The sequence below is a fragment of the Oncorhynchus mykiss genome, chromosome 27, assembly GCF_057628025.1.
Source record: "Oncorhynchus mykiss isolate SJ-2025 chromosome 27, ASM5762802v1, whole genome shotgun sequence".
Taxonomy (NCBI): Eukaryota; Metazoa; Chordata; class Actinopteri; order Salmoniformes; family Salmonidae; genus Oncorhynchus; species Oncorhynchus mykiss.
The window spans coordinates 4,084,618-4,104,419 of NC_143048.1; the positions used below are offsets into that span (position 1 = coordinate 4,084,618).

The 19,802-nt window shown below is 42.5% G+C and overlaps 2 protein-coding genes across 10 annotated transcripts; both read left to right on the forward strand.

The window, feature by feature from the left end:
- Nucleotides 1-1,049: 1,049 nt before the first annotated feature.
- Nucleotides 1,050-7,142, forward strand: LOC110507341 (P2Y purinoceptor 14). 2 transcript variants are annotated; one of them, XM_021587265.3, is made up of 4 exons: nucleotides 1,050-1,376; nucleotides 3,030-3,100; nucleotides 5,862-6,823; nucleotides 6,918-7,142. In XM_021587265.3, the coding sequence occupies exons 2-3, from the start codon at nucleotides 3,032-3,034 to the stop codon at nucleotides 6,795-6,797; spliced, it is 1,005 nt and encodes a 334-aa protein (XP_021442940.1). In that variant the 5' UTR covers nucleotides 1,050-1,376; nucleotides 3,030-3,031; the 3' UTR covers nucleotides 6,798-6,823; nucleotides 6,918-7,142. The 2 variants fall into 2 exon arrangements, with proteins under 2 accessions (XP_021442940.1, XP_021442939.1); XM_021587264.3 differs by having other exon boundaries at nucleotides 1,061-1,376; nucleotides 5,862-7,142.
- A 5,415-nt stretch (nucleotides 7,143-12,557) lies between these two features.
- Nucleotides 12,558-19,101, forward strand: LOC110507342 (G protein-coupled receptor 171). 8 transcript variants are annotated; one of them, XM_090224206.1, is made up of 4 exons: nucleotides 12,612-12,748; nucleotides 17,447-17,510; nucleotides 17,663-18,077; nucleotides 18,233-19,101. In XM_090224206.1, the coding sequence occupies exons 3-4, from the start codon at nucleotides 17,704-17,706 to the stop codon at nucleotides 18,834-18,836; spliced, it is 978 nt and encodes a 325-aa protein (XP_090080332.1). In that variant the 5' UTR covers nucleotides 12,612-12,748; nucleotides 17,447-17,510; nucleotides 17,663-17,703; the 3' UTR covers nucleotides 18,837-19,101. The 8 variants fall into 8 exon arrangements, with proteins under 8 accessions (XP_090080331.1, XP_090080332.1, XP_090080335.1 ...); XM_090224209.1 differs by having other exon boundaries at nucleotides 17,663-17,991; XM_090224207.1 differs by having other exon boundaries at nucleotides 17,663-17,991; nucleotides 18,237-19,101.
- Nucleotides 19,102-19,802: the final 701 nt, after the last annotated feature.

The following is a 19,802-nucleotide window of genomic DNA, read 5'->3' on the forward strand; positions in this document are numbered from 1 at the left end:
GGAGAACTTGCACAATTGGTGGCTGACTAAATACTTTTTTGCCCCACTGTAATTATATATGTTTTTACCCCTTTTTCTCCCTAATTTCATAGTATCCAATTGATAGTTACAGTCTTGTTTCATCGCTGCAACTCCCGTACGAACTCGGGAGAGGCGAAGGTCGAGAGCCGTGCTTCCTCCGAAACAACCAAACCAAGCCGCACTGCTTCTTGACACAATGGCCACTTAACCTGGAAGCCAGCCGCACCAATGTGTCGAAGGAAACACTGTTCACCTGGTGACCGTGTCAGCGTGCACTGCCACAGGAGTCACTAGTGCGCAATGGGACAAGGACATCCCTGCTGGCCCTCCCCTAACCCGGACAACGCTGGGCCAATTGTGCGCCACCCCATGGGTCTCCCGGCTGCGACAGAGCCTGGACTCTAATCCAGAATCTAGTGGCACTGCGATGCGGTGTCTTAGACCACCGCGGCACCGGAAGGGCCTTTTTCAATGTCTTTTTAAGGACAGTTTGCTGGGTGGGAAGCTTCCCCAAACCTGAAACTCACACGCCACGTATGGTGTTTAATATAACACTCATACATAAAAATAAATTAAGAGTGGAAATCAAATGCCTGTCCAACTAATTTGTTCTGGCGCCAGCCCTGGTGAGGCTTGACTCACATTCATATCACTTGTTCACTTGACTAGCTCAGCATTCTCCTTAGTGGGTGAAGTGTCGGGCGGTGAATGTGAAAAGAAGCATTTTATGTGTTTGTTGCACTCACTGGTAGTGATTCTGTTGATATTTTCTAAAACATTTCAAAGAAAGGTCCTCTTACAGTGACTGTGGTATGTTATTGGATTTCCCCACTAAATGACTGAAATGTGAAAATGGGAACCAAATCATACAGAAACCAAAGATCCAGAAACCACAGATCCTCAAATTTGGAGGCATAGCGAGGTCACACCACTTCCCATTTCATGCAATGCCCTAGCCTAGACCCCCCCCCCCCCCCCCCCCCCCAACCCCCTGCTGACTTCCTCCGATTCTCATGAAGGAGCCGTGTGGGAGGAGGACACATGCAGAGAGAAAGAGAGAGAGTAAGACAGGGGACAATAAAGCCTGAGCATCACAGGGGAAACTTATTGTGTGTATTTGTCCGACAAAAGGTAACCCCTGAGACTGGAGAACACAAGGTCGTTGTTGGAATATCAGTGGAAGGTCTGAGTAGCATCCTGTGTTGTCAGCAGTAAGAGAGATCCACCCACAGACAGGCAGACAGAGATACTCGACCATCCAACAGGACAGGAGCCGTGTCCTCTCATCACACAGCCAGGAGGTAGAGACCTCCACCACTTTTTACCTCAGAGAATCTCTGTCCTGCTTGCTGAAGGTTAGTCTGTATCAGACTACTTAAACAAATATATAGGAACTGCCTTTCTATTTGTATAGAAGCTACTGGAGATAATAGTTTGTGGAGATATGTCTATGTGTACTACTCCACATAACTTTGCTGTACACATGAAAGAGGTGCTAATTGTTAGATAGCTAAATGCAAAAAGGAATGTGTTAATTGTTCCCTTGTATGTTAACATTACACACGGACACGGTGCAGAATGTTTTATCTTTGTTTCACAGAGTTTTACTCATCTATGTCCCCATTTATACCTGGTGCTAATATTACCCCTTTGTCCTGATCTTGTCTTCATTCTGTTTGTGCCCATGATTAAAATACACATTGTGATCTGATTTTCATCACATTTTCCTAACCACCTCCGGAGCTAGTCAGGCACACGTTGTATCTGGATATGAATCAAGTGTAAACACATCTGGATGGTCAAACCATTTAAATCATCATTATACCGGCATCTAAAATCATTGACCGGTAGCACTATTGACCTATGGCATCAGTAATTTTATTAAAATAAATAAATTCCTATTATTTTGAAAGAAAATCTGTATACAGGGAGACATCAGCCAATCTGGTCACAATGCGGACACATTGAACGGATAACACAAAGATTTTAATACAATGTGTAGGGCTGACAAACGTTGATCAGAAAGTGATTGGATCATAGAATTATGAAATAGAATACTAGAATGGACATGCACCTTCTTATGATGGGATAAAGGACAGACATTTTGGTCAGGGAGTTGATCAAACATGGTTTTGCCAGTAAGACGGGGGACAATAAAGTCTGAGCATTAAAGAATTTATCTGCACTGTATGTTTGTTAGCTAGCTAGCCAGACAACTTCAGAGGAATTATTCAAATTAACTGGCAATATGCCATCATTCCATTCAAACAATGCATTCAACCCACAGCCATACACTGGCTGAAATCAGTGGATGATAGGACTTAGATAAGTTGTAAATGCAACAGATACTGATGTTGTATCATATAATAGCTCTCACAGCTTCCCAAGAAAACAAAAAAGTAGACGTTTATGGCCTGTATACATATATTTTAGAGACTATTTATACAGAAAATGTGTATAAAACCCATATGAACTGTATTTGTAATGATATTACTATTTTATGCCTCTACTGCCATTAACTCCAATTAGACTGGTTTGGAATTGTCCCTGACCAATACAGCTGCCATTTTCACCACATTCTGTAACTTTGAGGGTTTATGACATATCCCCTTTAGTAATTTAATAGGATCTCTATGGACTGGATCATATTGTTCAGATCATGAAACACATTTTTCTGTAAGGTGTAAAAGAGGCTTCTGTGTGGGCTGAATAACTTGGCTGAATCATTCTTACTAAGCCTATTGTTTTAAGTTTTATGTATTTTAAAAAACAAACACAAAAAACGAGTAGGATTCAGCAGTTTATAAGTTCATACTTGGGAGAAGTTGTACAAATGCTACAGAAAAAGTAAAAATGTTCTACCTTGATTTGGTTTTCTTTGACCACCAGTAATCCATATTTACAGCTATTGACTTTCTCTGCACTAAAGAGGCACATCTGTAACCAAATTCTAGTGACACCATTTTACGAGACTGTATGTACGTTGAAATCAACACTGTCTCTCTCAGGCATGGCCGGCAACTGGATCACTGGCCCATCCAATCAGACAACAGACTTCGGCAGCGTGTTCACTCACCAGGTACAGCGCTGATGATGTCGTAACATAAGGCACCTGTGCTTTTATGTTTATACCACACAAGAATGCAATGAAATTATTTAGATATGAAAATGAAAATATTGAAAATGAAAATATTTCATAATGCCCTAAGCCTATCATTATATGCTCTCTCATAATAATCTCATAATGATCCTGACTAAATACTGACAATAATACCAGTTATAATATCAGATGAAAAGTTAAACATAGAAACATAGAAACAGCATATTATAAGACTCATTATAAGACATTACAGGCTGTTACCCAGCCCCAGTCCTATCCACCCCAAGTCAAAATGATCTTGGCTTACATGTCAGTCTACACTGACAAGTGGGCTTTGCTAATCGTCATGACACAAATTTGTCAGCTAGGTGGATGCCTTAATCTAATGTAAGGCCAAAGAAAGTGTTCAATATTGTGAAATGTGGGGTGGCAGGGTAGAGGTATGTGGTTGATTACCTCCCACTAGTTAAAAACGGATTGAATTAACATTGTTTCCACGTAATTTAAACCCCCCCAAAATCTATGCGATTCATTTGAATCAATGAAGAAAACTGATTGGATTTTAAAAGGTCATCCACGTAAAGGCATTTCATTTTTTTTTTCTCACCAAACTTTTAACCTAAATGGTGACATCTTTTGTTGATTTCATGTTGAATTCACGTTAGTTGAAAACTCAACCAATGTAAATCAAAACTAGAAGTTGAACTGATGTCTGATCTCTTTTTGTTTTCTTTTCTCATATCTGCGATGAGGCTCTGGCTCAAAGAATACAGCTATAGGTTTAAAAAGCAAACGTTATGTGCAAGAAAACTATATGAATGACTGATAGCTACATGTACACTAAAATGTTTGTACTGTATAGGCATGCATGCACTCTTAGAGAACCCATCTAGAACCTAAAATGGTTATTTTGCTGTCCTCATAGGAGAACACTATAAAAGACCATTTTTGCTTCTGAGTAGAACCCTTTTTGGTTCTATATTATACAGTGCCTTGCAAAAGTATTCACCCCCTTGGTGTTTTTTGTTGCATTACAACCTGTAATTCAAATAGATTTTTATTTGGATTTCATGTAATGGACATACACAAAATAGTCCAAATTGGTGAAGTGAAATAAAAAAAAAATACTGAAAAGAGGTACGTGCATATGTATTCACACCCTTTGCTATGAAGCCACTAAATAAGATCTGGTGCAACCAATTACCTTCAGAAGTCACATAATTAGTTAAATAAAGTCCACCTGTGTGCAATCTAAGTGTCACATGATCTCAGTATATATACACCTGTTCTGAAAGGCACCAGAGTCTGCAACACCACTAAGCAAGGGGCACCACCAAGCAAGCAGCACCATGAAGACCAAGGAGCTCTCCAAACAGATCAGGGACAAAGTTGTGGAGAAGTAAATGAGGGGAAAAAATGGAAAGAATATGGCACCACAACAAACCTGCCAAGAGAGGGCTGCCCACCAAAACTCACAGACCAGGCAATGAGGGCATTAATCAGAGAGGCAACAAAGAGACCAAAGATAACCCTGAAGGAGCTGCAAAGCTCCACAGCGGAGATTGGAGTATCTGTCCATAGGACCACTTTTCAGCTGTACACTCCACAGAGCTGGGTTTTACGGAAGAGTGGCCAGAAAAAAAGCCATTGCTTAAAGAAAAAAATAAGCAAACATGTTTGACGCCCCAAACATATTGGAAGAAAGTACTCTTGTCAGATGAGACTAAAATTGAGCTTTTTGGCCATAAAGGAAAATGCTATGTCTGGCACAAACCCAACACCTCGCATCACCCTGAGAACACCATCCCCACAGTGAAGCATGGTGGTGGCAGCATCATGCTGTGGGGATGTTTTTCATCAGCAGGGACTGGGAAACCGGTCAGAATTGAAAAAATTATGGATGGCACTAAATACAGGGAAATTCTTGAGGGACACCTGTTTCAGTCTTCCAGAGATTTGAGACCGGGACGGAGGTCCACCTTCCAGCAGGACAATGACCCTAAGCATACTGCTAAAGTAACACTCAAGTGGTTTAAGGGGAAACATTTAAATGTATTGGAATGGCCTAGTCAAAGCCCAGACCTCAATCCAATTGAGAATCTGTGGTATGACTTAAAGATTGCTGTACACCAGCAGAACCCATCCAACTTGAAGGAGCTGGAGCAGTTTTGCTATGAAGAATGGGCACAAATCCCAGTGGCTAGATGTGCCAAGCTTATAGAGACATATCCCAAGAGACATGCAGCTGTAATTGCTGCAAAAGGTGGCTCTACAAAGTGTGAGGGGGGGGGGGGGTGAATAATTATGCACGCTCAAGTTTTCATTTTTAAAATCTTATTTCTTGTTTGTTTCACAATAAAAAATATTTTTCATCTTCAAAGTGGTAGGCATGTTGTGTAAATCAAATGATACTAACCCCCCAAAAATCAATTTTAATTCCAGGTTGTAAGGCAACAAAATAGGAAAAATGCCAAGGGGGGTGAATACTTTCTTAAGGTACTGTACATGGAACCCAAAAGTGTTCTACCTGGAACTCAAAAGGGTTCTCCGATGGGGACAGCAGAATAACCCTTTTGAAACCCTTTTTTTCTACGGGTGGATAGGTGCAGTACACTTACACTGATGCTGAGACATAGCTTATGCTTCTTCAACAAATGTGTTTGCGTTATCCTATTTTTATGTATCAACCACCTCTATTCGCATTCTCCAGCCAGACTCTCATCCTGCTTCTCCCCACCAGGTGCTCCCAGTTCTCTACGTGCTGATCGGCGGCGTGGGATTGGCTCTCAACAGCTTGGCTGCCTGGATCTTCTTCCGGGTGCCCAGCGACTCAGGCATGGTGGTCTACTTAAAAAACATGGTAGTGGCCGACCTGCTGATGCTGTTCACCTTCCCCTGGCGCGTGGCCAGCGAGCTCGGCCTGGGCGGCTGGCAGATCCGTGTGGCCGTGTGCCGCTACAGCGCTGTGCTCTTCTACTCCTCCATGTATGTGGGCATAATCTTAATGGGCCTCATCAGCCTGGAGCGCTACGTCAAGGTCGTAAGACACTCGTCTTCCTGCACACACCCCCTGCAACGAGTGGGGTTCACCCGGGTCCTGGCCCTGCTGACGTGGAGCCTGCTGCTGCTTTCCGTACTCCCCAATGTCATGCTGACTAGCAAGCCTGCGGATGAGGAGAGCTCCAGGCACTGTGTGCAGCTAAAGACCCCCCTGGGTCAGCAGTGGCACAAGGTGTCCTCGTATTTCGGTGTGGCCCTGTTCTGGGCCACCGTACTGGTTCTAGCCTTCTGCTACTCTTCCATTGCCCACCACTTCTACAAGTCGTACCGCCGTGTTCGCCAGGACGACAGCGGGGTGTACAGCAAGTCCAACTGCAGTATCTTCAGCCTCCTGGCCGTGTTCTTCATCTGTTTCGTGCCCTACCACATCTGCCGCGTGACCTACACCCAAAGCCAGTTACCCGGCTCCGGCTTCAGCTGGCACAGCCGTTATATGCTGTTCCAGGCGAAGGAGGTCACCCTCTTCCTGTCAGCACTCAACGTGTGCCTGGACCCCGTCATCTACTTCTTAATGTGCACTAAGTTCCGCGAGTCACTACTGAAGAAACTGCCCAGAGGCAGGGGAGGGCCAAAGAGATGTTCCCTTACCACAGAACAGACTGTTAGTAATATGTGATGAGAAGAGGAGAGGAGAGAGAACAGGTGAGTTGAAAGAAGAAGCATTTGTGGAAAAATAGTAAACCATCAAAAGGCAAGAATTCTAATACTTGATACAGTATGTGTTTATATATTGCAGGAAGTTCGACTGACCCTTTTGTAATGAACTCCGCTGAAGGCATGTCTGCACTGCATTAGAAATTATAACAACAGACATTTGTTTCTAGAAAACACCTTTACAGTATTAAAAATTGCTACTGATGCCATAGGATAAGACATGGGTTAAGACATTTTTTGTTGTTGCTTTAAATCATGTCAATGTTGTTTTGAGGTTTGATTTAATACAAATATTTTTTTGCTTTAATCATGTCAATGTTGTATTCCGTATCGTTTACACATTCTTAAGCCTTAGCCCCATCCATCTCTTTAAAGATTCACATTTGAGGCCATGTGGTAAGCGCATGCTATATCAAATAAAATCTAAGTTTATTTGTCACATGCACAGGATACAGAAGGTGTAAATGGTACAGTGAAGTGGTTACTTGCAAGTCACGGACACCAACGTCTTGCTTCCAGACAAACTAAATACCTTCTTTGCTCGCTTTGAGGATAATACAGTGCCACATGCTTCAAGATGGCCACCATTGTTCCTGTACCCAAGAAGGCAAAGGTAACTGAACTTAATGACTATCGCCCCGTGGCACTCACTTCTGTCATTGAGAAGTCCTTTGAGAGGCTAGTCAAGGATCATATCACCTCCACCTTATCCACTTCAATATGCTTACCGCCGCAATAGGTCCATAACACTGCGCACTGCCCTATTCCACCTGTACAAGAGGAATACCCTATGTAAGAATGCTGTTCATTGACTATAGCTCAGCATTCAACACCATAGTAACCTCCAAGCTCATCATGAAGCTAGAGGCCCTGGGTCTCAACCCCGCCCTGTGCAATTGGGTCCTGGACTTCCTGACAGGCCGCCCCCAGGTGGTGAAGTTAGGAAACAACATCTCCACTTTGCTGATCCTCAACACTGGAGCCCCACAAGGGTGCGTGCTCAGCCCCCTTCTGTACTCTCTGTTCACCCATGACTGCGTGGCCATGCACGCCTCCAACTCAATCATCAAGTTTGCAGACGGCACAACAGTAGTAGGCTTGATTGCCAACAATGATGAGACATTCTCCAAGAGGAGTTGAGGGCACTCGGAGTGTGGTGTAAAGCAAAACAACCTCTCACTCAACATCAACAAAACAAAGGAGATGATTGTGGACTTCAGCAAACAGCAGAGGGAGCACCCCCCTATCCACATCGACAAGACAGCAGTGGAGAAGGTGGCGTACACATCACGGACAAACACAGATCGGCTACATACCGTAGCTAGCTACACATCCATAGGCATTCAGTTATTTTTATCCTCCACTACACCATAAGCAAGTAAACAGTTAACTGGCTATGTTACTTCAGCTGCATTGCAAGGCAAGCTTACACAATTGTACATACAATTTGCAGTAAATGCTTTAGCTAGCTAGATTCTTGTTTCCCAAGACGACAGCCTGGTGTGCTGGTTTTCACAGGAGTCCCTAAAACATTAAACAACACGAATTATAATGTCATACTCATGTCATTAGCTAGTCAGCTAACTTGCTGAATAGCTATATTTGTAAATTAACTTTGTCAAAAAGATATGCACAATTGTTTGTCTCTACATTAACTAACATATTCCTCTCAGTTGTTGATTTTTTTGCTTGACACATTATGACATTATAACTGCTGACAAAACATGTAAGTAGTTATAATGTCATATACAGTGCCTTGCGAAAATATTCGGCCCCCTTGAACTTTGCGACCTTTTGCCATATTTCAGGCTTCAAACATAAATATATAAAACTGTATTTTTTTGTGAAGAATCAACAACAAGTGGGACACAATCATGAAGTGGAACGACATTTATTGGATTTCAAACTTTTTTAACAAATCAAAAACTGAAAAATTGGGCGTGCAAAATTATTCAGCCCCCTTAAGTTAATACTTTGTAGCGCCACCTTTTGCTGCGATTACAGCTGTAAGTCGCTTGGGGTATGTCTCTATCAGTTTTGCACATCGAGAGACTGACATTTTTTCCCATTCCTCCTTGCAAAACAGCTCGAGATCAGTGAGGTTGGATGGAGAGCATTTGTGAACAGCAGTTTTCAGTTCTTTCCACAGATTCTCGATTGGATTCAGGTCTGGACTTTGACTTGGCCATTCTAACACCTGGATATGTTTATTTTTGAACCATTCCATTGTAGATTTTGCTTTATGTTTTGGATCATTGTCTTGTTGGAAGACAAATCTCTGTCCCAGTCTCAGATCTTTTGCAGACTCCATCAGGTTTTCTTCCAGAATGGTCCTGTATTTGGCTCCATCCATCTTCCCATCAATTTTAACCATCTTCCCTGTCCCTGCTGAAGAAAAGCAGGCCCAAACCATGATGCTGCCACCACCATGTTTGACAGTGGGGATGGTGTGTTCAGCTGTGTTGCTTTTACGCCAAACATAACGTTTCGCATTGTTGCCAAAAAGTTCCATTTTGGTTTCATCTGACCAGAGCACCTTCTTCCACATGTTTGGTGTGTCTCCCAGGTGGCTTGTGGCAAACTTTAAACAACACTTTTATGGATATCTTTAAGAAATGGCTTTCTTCTTGCCACTCTTCCATAAAGGCCAGATTTGTGCAATATACGACTGATTGTTGTCCTTTGGACAGAGTCTCCCACCTCAGCTGTAGATCTCTGCAGTTCATCCAGAGTGATCATGGGCTTCTTGGCTGCATCTCTGATCAGTCTTCTCCTTGTATGAGCTGAAAGTTTAGAGGGACGGCCAGGTCTTGGTAGATTTGCAGTGGTCTGATACTCCTTCCATTTCAATATTATCGCTTGCACAGTGCTCCTTGGGATGTTTAAAGCTTGGGAAATCTTTTTGTATCCAAATCCGGCTTTAAACTTCTTCACAACAGTATCTCGGACCTGCCTGGTGTGTTCCTTGTTCTTCATGATGCTCTCTGCGCTTTTAACGGACCTCTGAGACTATCACAGTGCAGGTGCATTTATACGGAGACTTGATTACACACAGGTGGATTGTATTTATCATCATTAGTCATTTAGGTCAACATTGGATCATTCAGAGATCCTCACTGAACTTCTGGAGAGAGTTTGCTGCACTGAAAGTAAAGGGGCTGAATAATTTTGCACGCCCAATTTTTCAGTTTTTGATTTGTTAAAAAAGTTTGAAATATCCAATAAATGTCGTTCCACTTCATGATTGTGTCCCACTTGTTGTTGATTCTTCACAAAAAAATACAGTTTTATATCTTTATGTTTGAAGCCTGAAATGTAGCAAAAGGTCGCAAAGTTCAAGGGGGCCGAATACTTTCGCAAGGCACTGTATATATATATATATATACATACATACACACATACACATATTTTGGATATTTTGCAGCAAAAAGTAAAAGTTAAGAAAATTGAAAAAATGGTTTAATCCCCAAGTGGGGGCAGTGTACACATACACACAAACAAATCTCCTCTGTGGTTGTAATAGATAGAGATACATTTTCATGGCTGGAGGAATGTCTAGAAGAGAGGATGTCTCAGGAAACTAGAGGCCTGAACAACAGCATTCCAGAGTACCAGGCAGCCACCAACTCCTCCATAGGGCTCTGACGGGCCGTGCCCCTCATTTCATGGTTGTGGTTCCAGAACTATCTAGAAGAAAAATAAACGCACACCTATTAAACGCACACCTATCGTATGCTATCCATTTGTTGTTTGTATGCTGTTCTTTGTATGACATTTTAATATTTGATTATTAACCAATGATATTAGGCCACTCTTGCTCTCCTGCACATACTCCGACTCCTTTTAGAAGCAAGAGTTATTTTATACCTCCAGCCAATCGCAATCACTCTATCGAGACATATTGCTAATGCTAATTTGTATGTGGGTTACATGGAGAAACAGTCTATTTTCAATCCTCTCAAAAATGTTTTCTTGCCTCACATCATTATTTGGAAACGGTATATTGATGATATTTTTGTTTAATGGAGGGGTTATGCAAAACAGCTCCAGGCATTCCATGCTTTTCTTAACTCCTGTTCTGAGCATCTGAGATTTACTATGCAATCTGATACACGTCAAATCAGTTTTCTTGATTTTCTGATCTTGTGTGAAGATAATGTTCTATACACTGATCTTTACAGGAAACCTACTGATCGTAACAGTTTGACGAGGGCTGATAGTTGTCACCCAAATGTAATAGCTGTGCTCAATGCAATGGCACTTATAAATGTAGATCCTTCAAACACCCACAAACAGGGAAATCGATCCCAATAAAAGGTGTTATTACGTGCTCCACTAAGGCAGTTATTTATCTTATAACTTGTCCTTGTGGTAAAAATTATGTAGGTAAAACAAAGCGCGAATTAAAAGTACATATCTCAGAGCATCGTAGCACCATTAAGTGTAAAAACTTTACTTATCCAGTTGCGGCCCACTTCTTGGAGGCAGGCCACTCGATCTCGTCTCTGCGTTATATTGGCATCGAACATGTCACCTCCCTAGGAGAGGGGGTGACCTTGATAATTTATTGTTAAAACGAGAGGCTGTCTGGATCTTTAATTTAAAGACCCCTGCGCCCTTCGGTCTCAACGTAGACTTTGATCTGAAGCCATTCTTGTGATTATTGTGACTTTGCCATTGTAATTGTTTGTAAGCTTGTGTAGTCAAATTAATCTATGATCGTATGCTATCCATTTGTTGTTTGTATGCTGTTCTTTGTATGACATTTTAATATTTGATTATTAACCAATAATATTAGGCCACTCTTGGCCATGATTACAGACACCTGTGTCTTTTGACACTATATAAACGAGTCATCCCGCAGTGTTTGTGATTATACCCTGATGAAGACAGCTTGGCTGTCGAAACGTTGGTAATTACATTTTTGCTTCTGAGCTCCTAGAGTGTGCGGCTCTCTTTTATTTTATTTTCATGTGGTTCCGTCATGGCCAGTCATTTTTAGCATACACATTTCAAAAACATGCTCGTTAATGTTGAATAAAAAAAACTGTGATATAAGAAGAAAAAGAGTCAAGAGTTCAAGACTGTACATACCGGTGTTGAGGGGAAACAAACTACTTATCCCATACAGCATTGAGGTATGTGTCGTCCAGTCACAGAGCAGATGCAAGTCACGTGATCTGCTGTCAGCTGCCGTTATGTGTTCGCTGGCGGATCATGTGGCTTGTATCTGCTCTATGATTGGACAATACAATCCGCAAGGCTCACTACATCAACATACGAACGGTCTTGCAATCTTGGGAGAAAATAGAATGAAAATAGAATGTTGCACAGTAATATCGCTATCGCTAATATTTATTATCACAACGGGTTCCAAGCATTGAGGATCCACTTCCTGGAACTGCTTGTCGGTGCCCTATCATCCTCCTCATGTTCACTCATTTCCCCATTCACCTTCAAGTTGCTGTATAAGGGGAAATAAAAACATAAAACCTGCTAGCTTGATATACCACTGGGGTATTTATGTGGTTCTTACTGAATTAAATGTATTTGTTGGATGTGTGTGAGTTGATGACAACTCCAGGCAGTGCTACAGCTTGTTTGTATCAAACTGCACAGACAAGGGCTGCGTTTCAAACACGTAAAAGACACATCCTCCTCCACTTACCCTCGCCTTATGCCCTTGGGGGAATCCCAGCGGCCATATTTGTCGTCGGTCCAAACAATTAGCCAAGCAAGGGAAGTTGGCAAAGTAAGCCCCTCAGCTCTCGTTTGTGATCAAGTGTACAGTTCTGTTCACTCCGGGGCCTGAAACACCCCATAACTCAATTTGCGATGATTGTATTACATCCGCTCAGAAAAGTCAGACAAAACTTAAAACCAACATCAATATGGAGAAGTCAACATACAAGTGTAAGTAAAAACGAATGTAAATAAGTTATGCTACTAATGCATATGACGGCACAAACACGTATCGTAAAAGTAAGGATGTTTTTGTTTGGTTAGCTGTTGGAAACATTAGATAGTGCATACAACTTTCCCTGACATTATCATTTCTGATTTACCAGATATTGTCGAATGGCTAGTACTCGATGTCTGCGGATGCATTGTCTTCCAGCCAATATATGAAATACAATCATAATTGACTGTAGCGCATATAAAACACACACAGCCGGGCAAGGAATTTATTCCTCCCTCACCCATTGCCTTGCAAGTGTCAATTCATCATACTTCATGATACGCCTTCTGAACTGTCCACTTAATTTGAGGACTGAGGGGAGAGGGTGTGTCTTTTACTTGTTTGGAACACAGCCAAGTAGGGAATTCAAGAAGTGATGTTTTGTGCATGCTCCAGATGACCTTATCACACCATCGTAATGAACTCAATTCAGTGAGGAGAACTGCTACGGGGCAAAAAGTATATATTTGTCAAGCGACCTCTTGATTTGACTTCCAAATGCAGTACCTGAGACCTGCATTTATAGTATTGACTGATGACCTATTTAGCTATCACTACATCACTGTTTCTTGACTAGACAAATATTTCCATGCGCCCTCTTCCTCTCTCTCTAGAACACATGCACGCTCACACACATGTACACACGTGCATTCAGGCATTCTTACTCTCGCTCTCTGTCTATCACCAACACACACAGAGACACACACACACACACCCACATTCATACGCATTCACACTACCTCATGAAAAAGGAAGTTGTAGAGAATATAGAGAACATACTTTGATCTAACCAGGCGGTCCAGCTGACATACTGTATCTTTGGAACAGAAAGAAGGGTAAGAGATATATTCATAACATTCTCTATTACATAGTGATAACTTAATAATTCTGCAACAAATGAGTGAAAGATTTTTTTAAGTAACAGCTTAAGAGAGCAATAGTGGAGCGATGCAGATGAGCATATCTATTTCCCTGTCAGTTAAGTATTTTACATATCATGGTAGTACCACTTTCATGCATAAGCATGAATAAACGATGTATAGTTTACATTCTATTCATAAATGAGTATTTTCAAATGTATACTATTACTTATAAGCAGTTATAATGATTTATTGATGACTACTACAAAGCTTAACCAAGATCATTAATGAATTGTTGGAGATTGACAAAGATGCTGTAAGGAACTGAGGCAGAAGAACGTTGATATTCGAGGATCTGTATAACAGATAGATAGGAGGGTTGTTCCACGAATAGAGAGACATTTGTGTCCCTTTGATATTTTAATTAATTTGAACATAGGCCACATGGAAAATTCTATAAATATATATATTTTTTATTTGAATAATGACTTGCTAATTTGAGATGCCCCTCTGTGCATCCTCTGTGACTTCTAGGAAGATTTTTAACCTCTTAACACCAGACCTTTTCCAAGTTTTCACCATTATTGTAAAGCCCTAGTTGTGTTATTGCTTTGACAAAGTCATTTCTGAAGATTATTATGTAATTCATGTGATTAGATGAATCACTAATCACATAAAATAAATATTCTTAAGAATCCTGTCCCTCAATTTAAGGTCAACCTTCTTACGTGAACTGGCCTCCCTTTTTAATATGGTGCAACTTTAAAAATAAAAAGCTGGTTCTACTCTTTTTGGCCATTTTGTGGTGGAAAACTGAGCACGTCGAACGTAACACGTCAACCCTTTTACCCATAGATAGACGGGCTAGAAATGTTTTAATGATTCAATTTTGGGAGGAATGGACAGCTATTTCAATACATACTCTATACAGACCATGAACTACACTGTGGGAAATGGTTCTGGGTCGGCCTCTTGCGGCTTGATGGAGATCTCCGCACACCCATTCTTCACCGTAACCTACTCCCTGGTCTTCCTGGTGGGCGTGGTTCTCAACGGCTTCACGGTGCGGGTCTACTTCTGCCGAGCCCAGCGCCACCAATCCAGCGTGACAGTATATATGCAGAACCTGGCCGCGGCAGACTTCTTCCTCAGCCTGTGTCTGCCTCTCCGCATTGCCAACTACGCCACCCACAACTCGACCATTATGCGCCACGTGTACTGCAACTTTGGAGCCACGGCCTTCTACCTCAACATGTACGCCAGCATCCTCTTCATGGAGTACATCGCAGCCAACAGGTATTTATTGATAACTGACAAGTCCATGTCTGTCAGCCTGTATGCCATGGATTTGGTTGTTCTGTCTGATAGCACAGGCAAGAGGTTCTATAAAGAGGGAAATAGCAGTGGAAAAAAATCATGAGATTGCCCCTGCTAGCCAGCATCAATGGTTGAGACATTTTCCCATTGTTTACAACAGATACTGTAGGTGTTGTGTATATATAATCTTTATCCATTCAATTTTTTGGGACTGTAAAGAGAAAAGGCCAGCTGACCCTATCAAATTCCTTTCCCATGTCCAGTGACACAACTACAGCAATCTTGTTTGATTTGGATATGTGAATCAAGTTGAATAGTCTTCTTGTGATGCTGCGTAAGTGTCGGCAGTGCTAGCTACCCTTCAAATGTATATTTTTTTGTTGTTGCAAATTTCACCTTCAAAAGGTGCACATTTCACTGACACCATTCAGGTTGGCAGCCATGTTCATGAATACAACATCAGTAAGACTCAGTAATGAGTCAGTTCTCAATTCATCTTACCCCTGCTAAGCCATCCTACTGCCTACAGGTACCTGAAGATCGTCCGTCCTCTGGAGACCCACACCCTGCAAACGGTGCGCGCTGCCCACTACATCTCCATGGCAACCTGGGTCACCCTTCTGGCCTCATCATCTGCGTACCTGACAGTATCCCTCCTCACCACTTGGGGTGCAGATCTCATCCCCGGTACCATAGGCTGTGACTCCCTCCACAGCACCCAGCTTCTACTGCTCTACAAGATAATCCACAGTTTCTCGGCCGCCATCTTCCTCTTTGTTCTGTTTTCCCTCATCTTCTTCTACTGGGGCACCATCCTCAGGCTGCAACAGGCGCAGCTAAACCAGCAGAAACATCCTTCCTGTGGATCCGGAAGGAACCTCAGCCGCTCCAAGAGAAACATGCTCGTTCTGGTCACTGTGTTCTGCGTGTGCTTTGTGCCGTACCACCTGGTGCGCCTGCCCTACACCTTCCTCCGGCCCTTCTTGCACAGGTGTTACTGGCATCAGGCCTTCTACTACATGAAGGAGCTGACAGTCCTGCTGTCAGTCCTCAATGCCTGCCTGGACCCACTCATCTACTTCATCTTCTGTAAGACCTTCAGGGCCCAGCTGGGCATGCAGAGGCGTCATAGTATAACAATGGCACAGCCAGACAGTACAGGCCCACCGCCAGGAGCTAGGAGAATTAGCCAGGGGAACCTGACCACCCTGCCATGCACCCAGACAAGGACGTCATTCAGCATGTCGAGACGGGCCAGTGTAATTTAGGACACACCGCACTGCCCTCCTCTGGTACATTTTCTATCTACTAGAAATTATTTGAACTTTGTATTGGGGGAAAAAAGATAAACTGCCTAGAATGTCAATACTTGTTTTGGAGGCTAAAATGCGCTAATTTGATGTCTCTACTCAATACAGAATATGACATGGGTTACCTATGGGCATCCTTTGGTCTAGATAGAACATACATTTGCCTATTTGCCTTGTACTGCTATTTTGCCCTGCTGAGAGCCTAGACCTAAATTTTCCTGATAAACTCAGACGACAGCTTGATATGTAACCTGTGGTTTACCTTAGTGATTTAGACGGAGAAATATATTGTTTGGCCTTGTTTCTGTCCCCAACCTCTCTATTCAACCTACCTGCACAAACACTCTTAATAAATGGCTCTAGCATTGTTGTTGTCAAAAGTACAGTATTAATCATTGTGCGTTCAATCAATCAAATCATGGCAACACGTACAGCCAGATAAAACACCAAGGTTAGTGTCTGTGCACTTCGTGTCTTATGTATTTGTATCAAGCTCCAATAAATGATACACATTAGAAATGAGTACCTGTCATAATTTCCATGTGTGATCAAAAGCACAGATTAGGGAACAGAAATTACACTTCTCTATTGAGCACATCTTATTTCTGTGCATCAGTTCCTGTAGCAGATACAGACCGCCAAAACCCACCACAGAATTTCCTGTCCTCAAAATGTAAAACATTAAAAGCATAACATAATATAGCTAAAAGCTTTTTGTTTTTGTGTGGTATGAGGAAGGCTTTTACAAGAGGAAGTCCAACATACAGAATGACAAAACAATATTGTAGCAAATAAACCTAAAAATAAAATATGCAATTAAAGTGCATCCTCTTTTAAAGGGTTAGATTATATCTCAGTTTCTAATGCTAAATAGACCTGTCAAATAGGACATTTCAACCAAAAATAGGACTTGTTTCAATCTGCTGTACAAATGGTGAGATAATGTCAAGCAAACGTAATCCTTGGGTATAGTGGGATAAAAACGTTTTTTTTTTTAAATGGTTAGATTGTTTACAAATTGGTGAGATTCAGAATGGAAATCTTTTTCTCGCTTCCTTTTACCGGTCCCTGACTGTCTAGGATGTGTCGTCTGGGTATATACGCTGAAGAAGTTGAACATGAAACTCATAGTGTTCACCACTTCCTGTAATCTCATTTTAAACAGACAGTGACTTCGGTGACTCAGCTGAAAACCAACAAACAGACACAACGGAGGAGTGACATTTAGAGTAAGGTTCTCATTATTTATTTTTTAAACAAGGTTCATAGGTGTTGTTCTAAGATCACTGCAGTACGCTTGTTTATGTTTTGCTGGCTGGCCTCAGTTTTCTAAACTGATCAAATTTGTATGACCTAACCACATGTGGATTTTTTTTGTCAGTCAAAGGTGCATGTTGTGTTAGACTATCTACTCCCCAATTGATGATGACGCTTCCCACAAACTCCACCGATGACACCCTCCCTCAGTGCGTTGTCAATGACCAGATGGAGCCTTTCAGCGTGCTCTACATCCTGGTCTTTCTCACCAGCATAGCTGCCAACCTGGTGGCTCTGTGGGTGTTCATACACAGCTACAATGACAAGAAGAGCATCAATGTCTACCTGGTCAATCTCCTGACCGCTGACCTCCTGCTCACCCTGGCCCTGCCCTTCAAGGTGGCCAAAGACCTCGGTGTGGCGCCCTGGGGCTTCATGGTCTTCCACTGCCAGGTGAGCGCCGTGGTAGTCTACATCAGCATGTATGTGTCCATCTTCTTCCTCACCTTCATCAGCATTGACTGCTACATGCAGATCAGGTATTATTATGGTTTCGAAACTGTCTTTTGAACTTATTTTAATGTTGTACTATTGTTAATTATTGTGTAAGGATTATTAGCATTTTTTTGGTTAAATGTTTTGCTAGAATTAGAGGCACATTAAACAGTGATTGATTGATTTATTGATTGACCAGCCAGAGCTCCAGACTGTTCCGTTTACAAGAAGTGGGCTTCGCCAGGCTGATGTCAGTGACGGTGTGGCTACTTGTGCTCCTCATCATGGTGCCCAACATGGCCCTGCCCATCCAGGACGTCCCAGAGAGGAAGTTCCTGAGCTGCTCCAAGCTGAAGCAGGAGGTGGGACTCCACTGGCACGGCCTCGCAGTCTTCCTCTGTACCATCCTGTTCCTCAACGCGTCCACGGCTGTCCTCGTCTCCAATGGTCTGGTGCTAAAGAGGTTGCTGGCGAGCAGGAATGACCCTGAACAGTGGCGCCATGCTCGCCGTGCAACCATCAATGTTACGGTGGTGACGGCAGCGTACGTGGTGTGCTTCGTGCCATACCACGTGGTACGAACACCTTATACGCTGGCCCAGACCGAGGTCATCACTCCAGACTGCCAGACCAAGAGGCACCTCTTCCTGGCCAAGGAGTCCACATTACTGCTGGTGGTGCTGCATCTCTGCCTGGACCCCGTGCTCTACTACTACTTCTCCAAGACATTCAGACAGAGGGTCAGGGAGGTGTTCAGGAGTAGGAGGAGCAGGCGGGATTCGAACACCAACCCAAGCCAGTGAAGACTTGAAGCTACAGCCAATAACTGCCAAGGAGTAGGAGAGAGAGAGGGGGTGACAGAGATAAAAAAAAAACAGAGAATGACCGCCGTATGAAAAACATTTTACAAACCACTTTACAATAGAGTAGCCTGTAAGGCCTCGACAAAAATGATTATTCGCTGTGAGGTGTTTTATGCAGTCCCATGATGTTGTGATGTTATGATTGCATTATTTTACATTTCATTGTTGCATGATCACACTGAATTAAAGTAACAGATGATTGCTTCTTTTTTTCGCTAAATTCCTGCATTTCAACACATTTTGACATAGTGCAGAGAAAATGTCTAGTTTTATAATGGTATTCTACACATTTTGTCATTAGATTAAGAGAAAATGTTTCAGTTTTAAAGCTAATTTCCTGCAATTCTACACTTTTTTGTTATGGGGCAAGTTTTAAGTTTTATAACTCATCTCATGCTTTTTTTCATATTTTGCTAGCACACGGTGTCCCTGACTAGCAAGCTAGCTATTTAGCTAACACACAATGTCGCTCTATCCTCTCACCTGCTGTGCTAGCGGGAGGCGGGGGCGACTGGTAGACAGTGTCCTTCTCCCACGCCTGTCTGGCATGGTTTTCTCCGGTAAGCAGCAGACGGGAGGTGTGGGTGACACCGTGTACTAACTAACTAAAAGTAGCACAAAGTGTTGCTAACTAGCTAGCTAGACCCACCCTAGCTAGTTAGTTAGCTAGCACATGGTGTCGCCCCAGCCTCCGGTAGACAGTGTCCTTCGCCACCTGTTGTCCCGCAGTTCTGTTAACAAAGGTGGGGACAGGTGTTTGGCAGGTGGGAGCGAATGACAGTCTACTGGTTAATACTTTTATTTCCCTTTTGACCTGCATTCAAAAGTGTTACAAGCATGAACCTGGCCCTGCTTTTGTGCAGTGTGTCATGTGGTCAATTTAACTTCCATCAATCCAAAAATCAA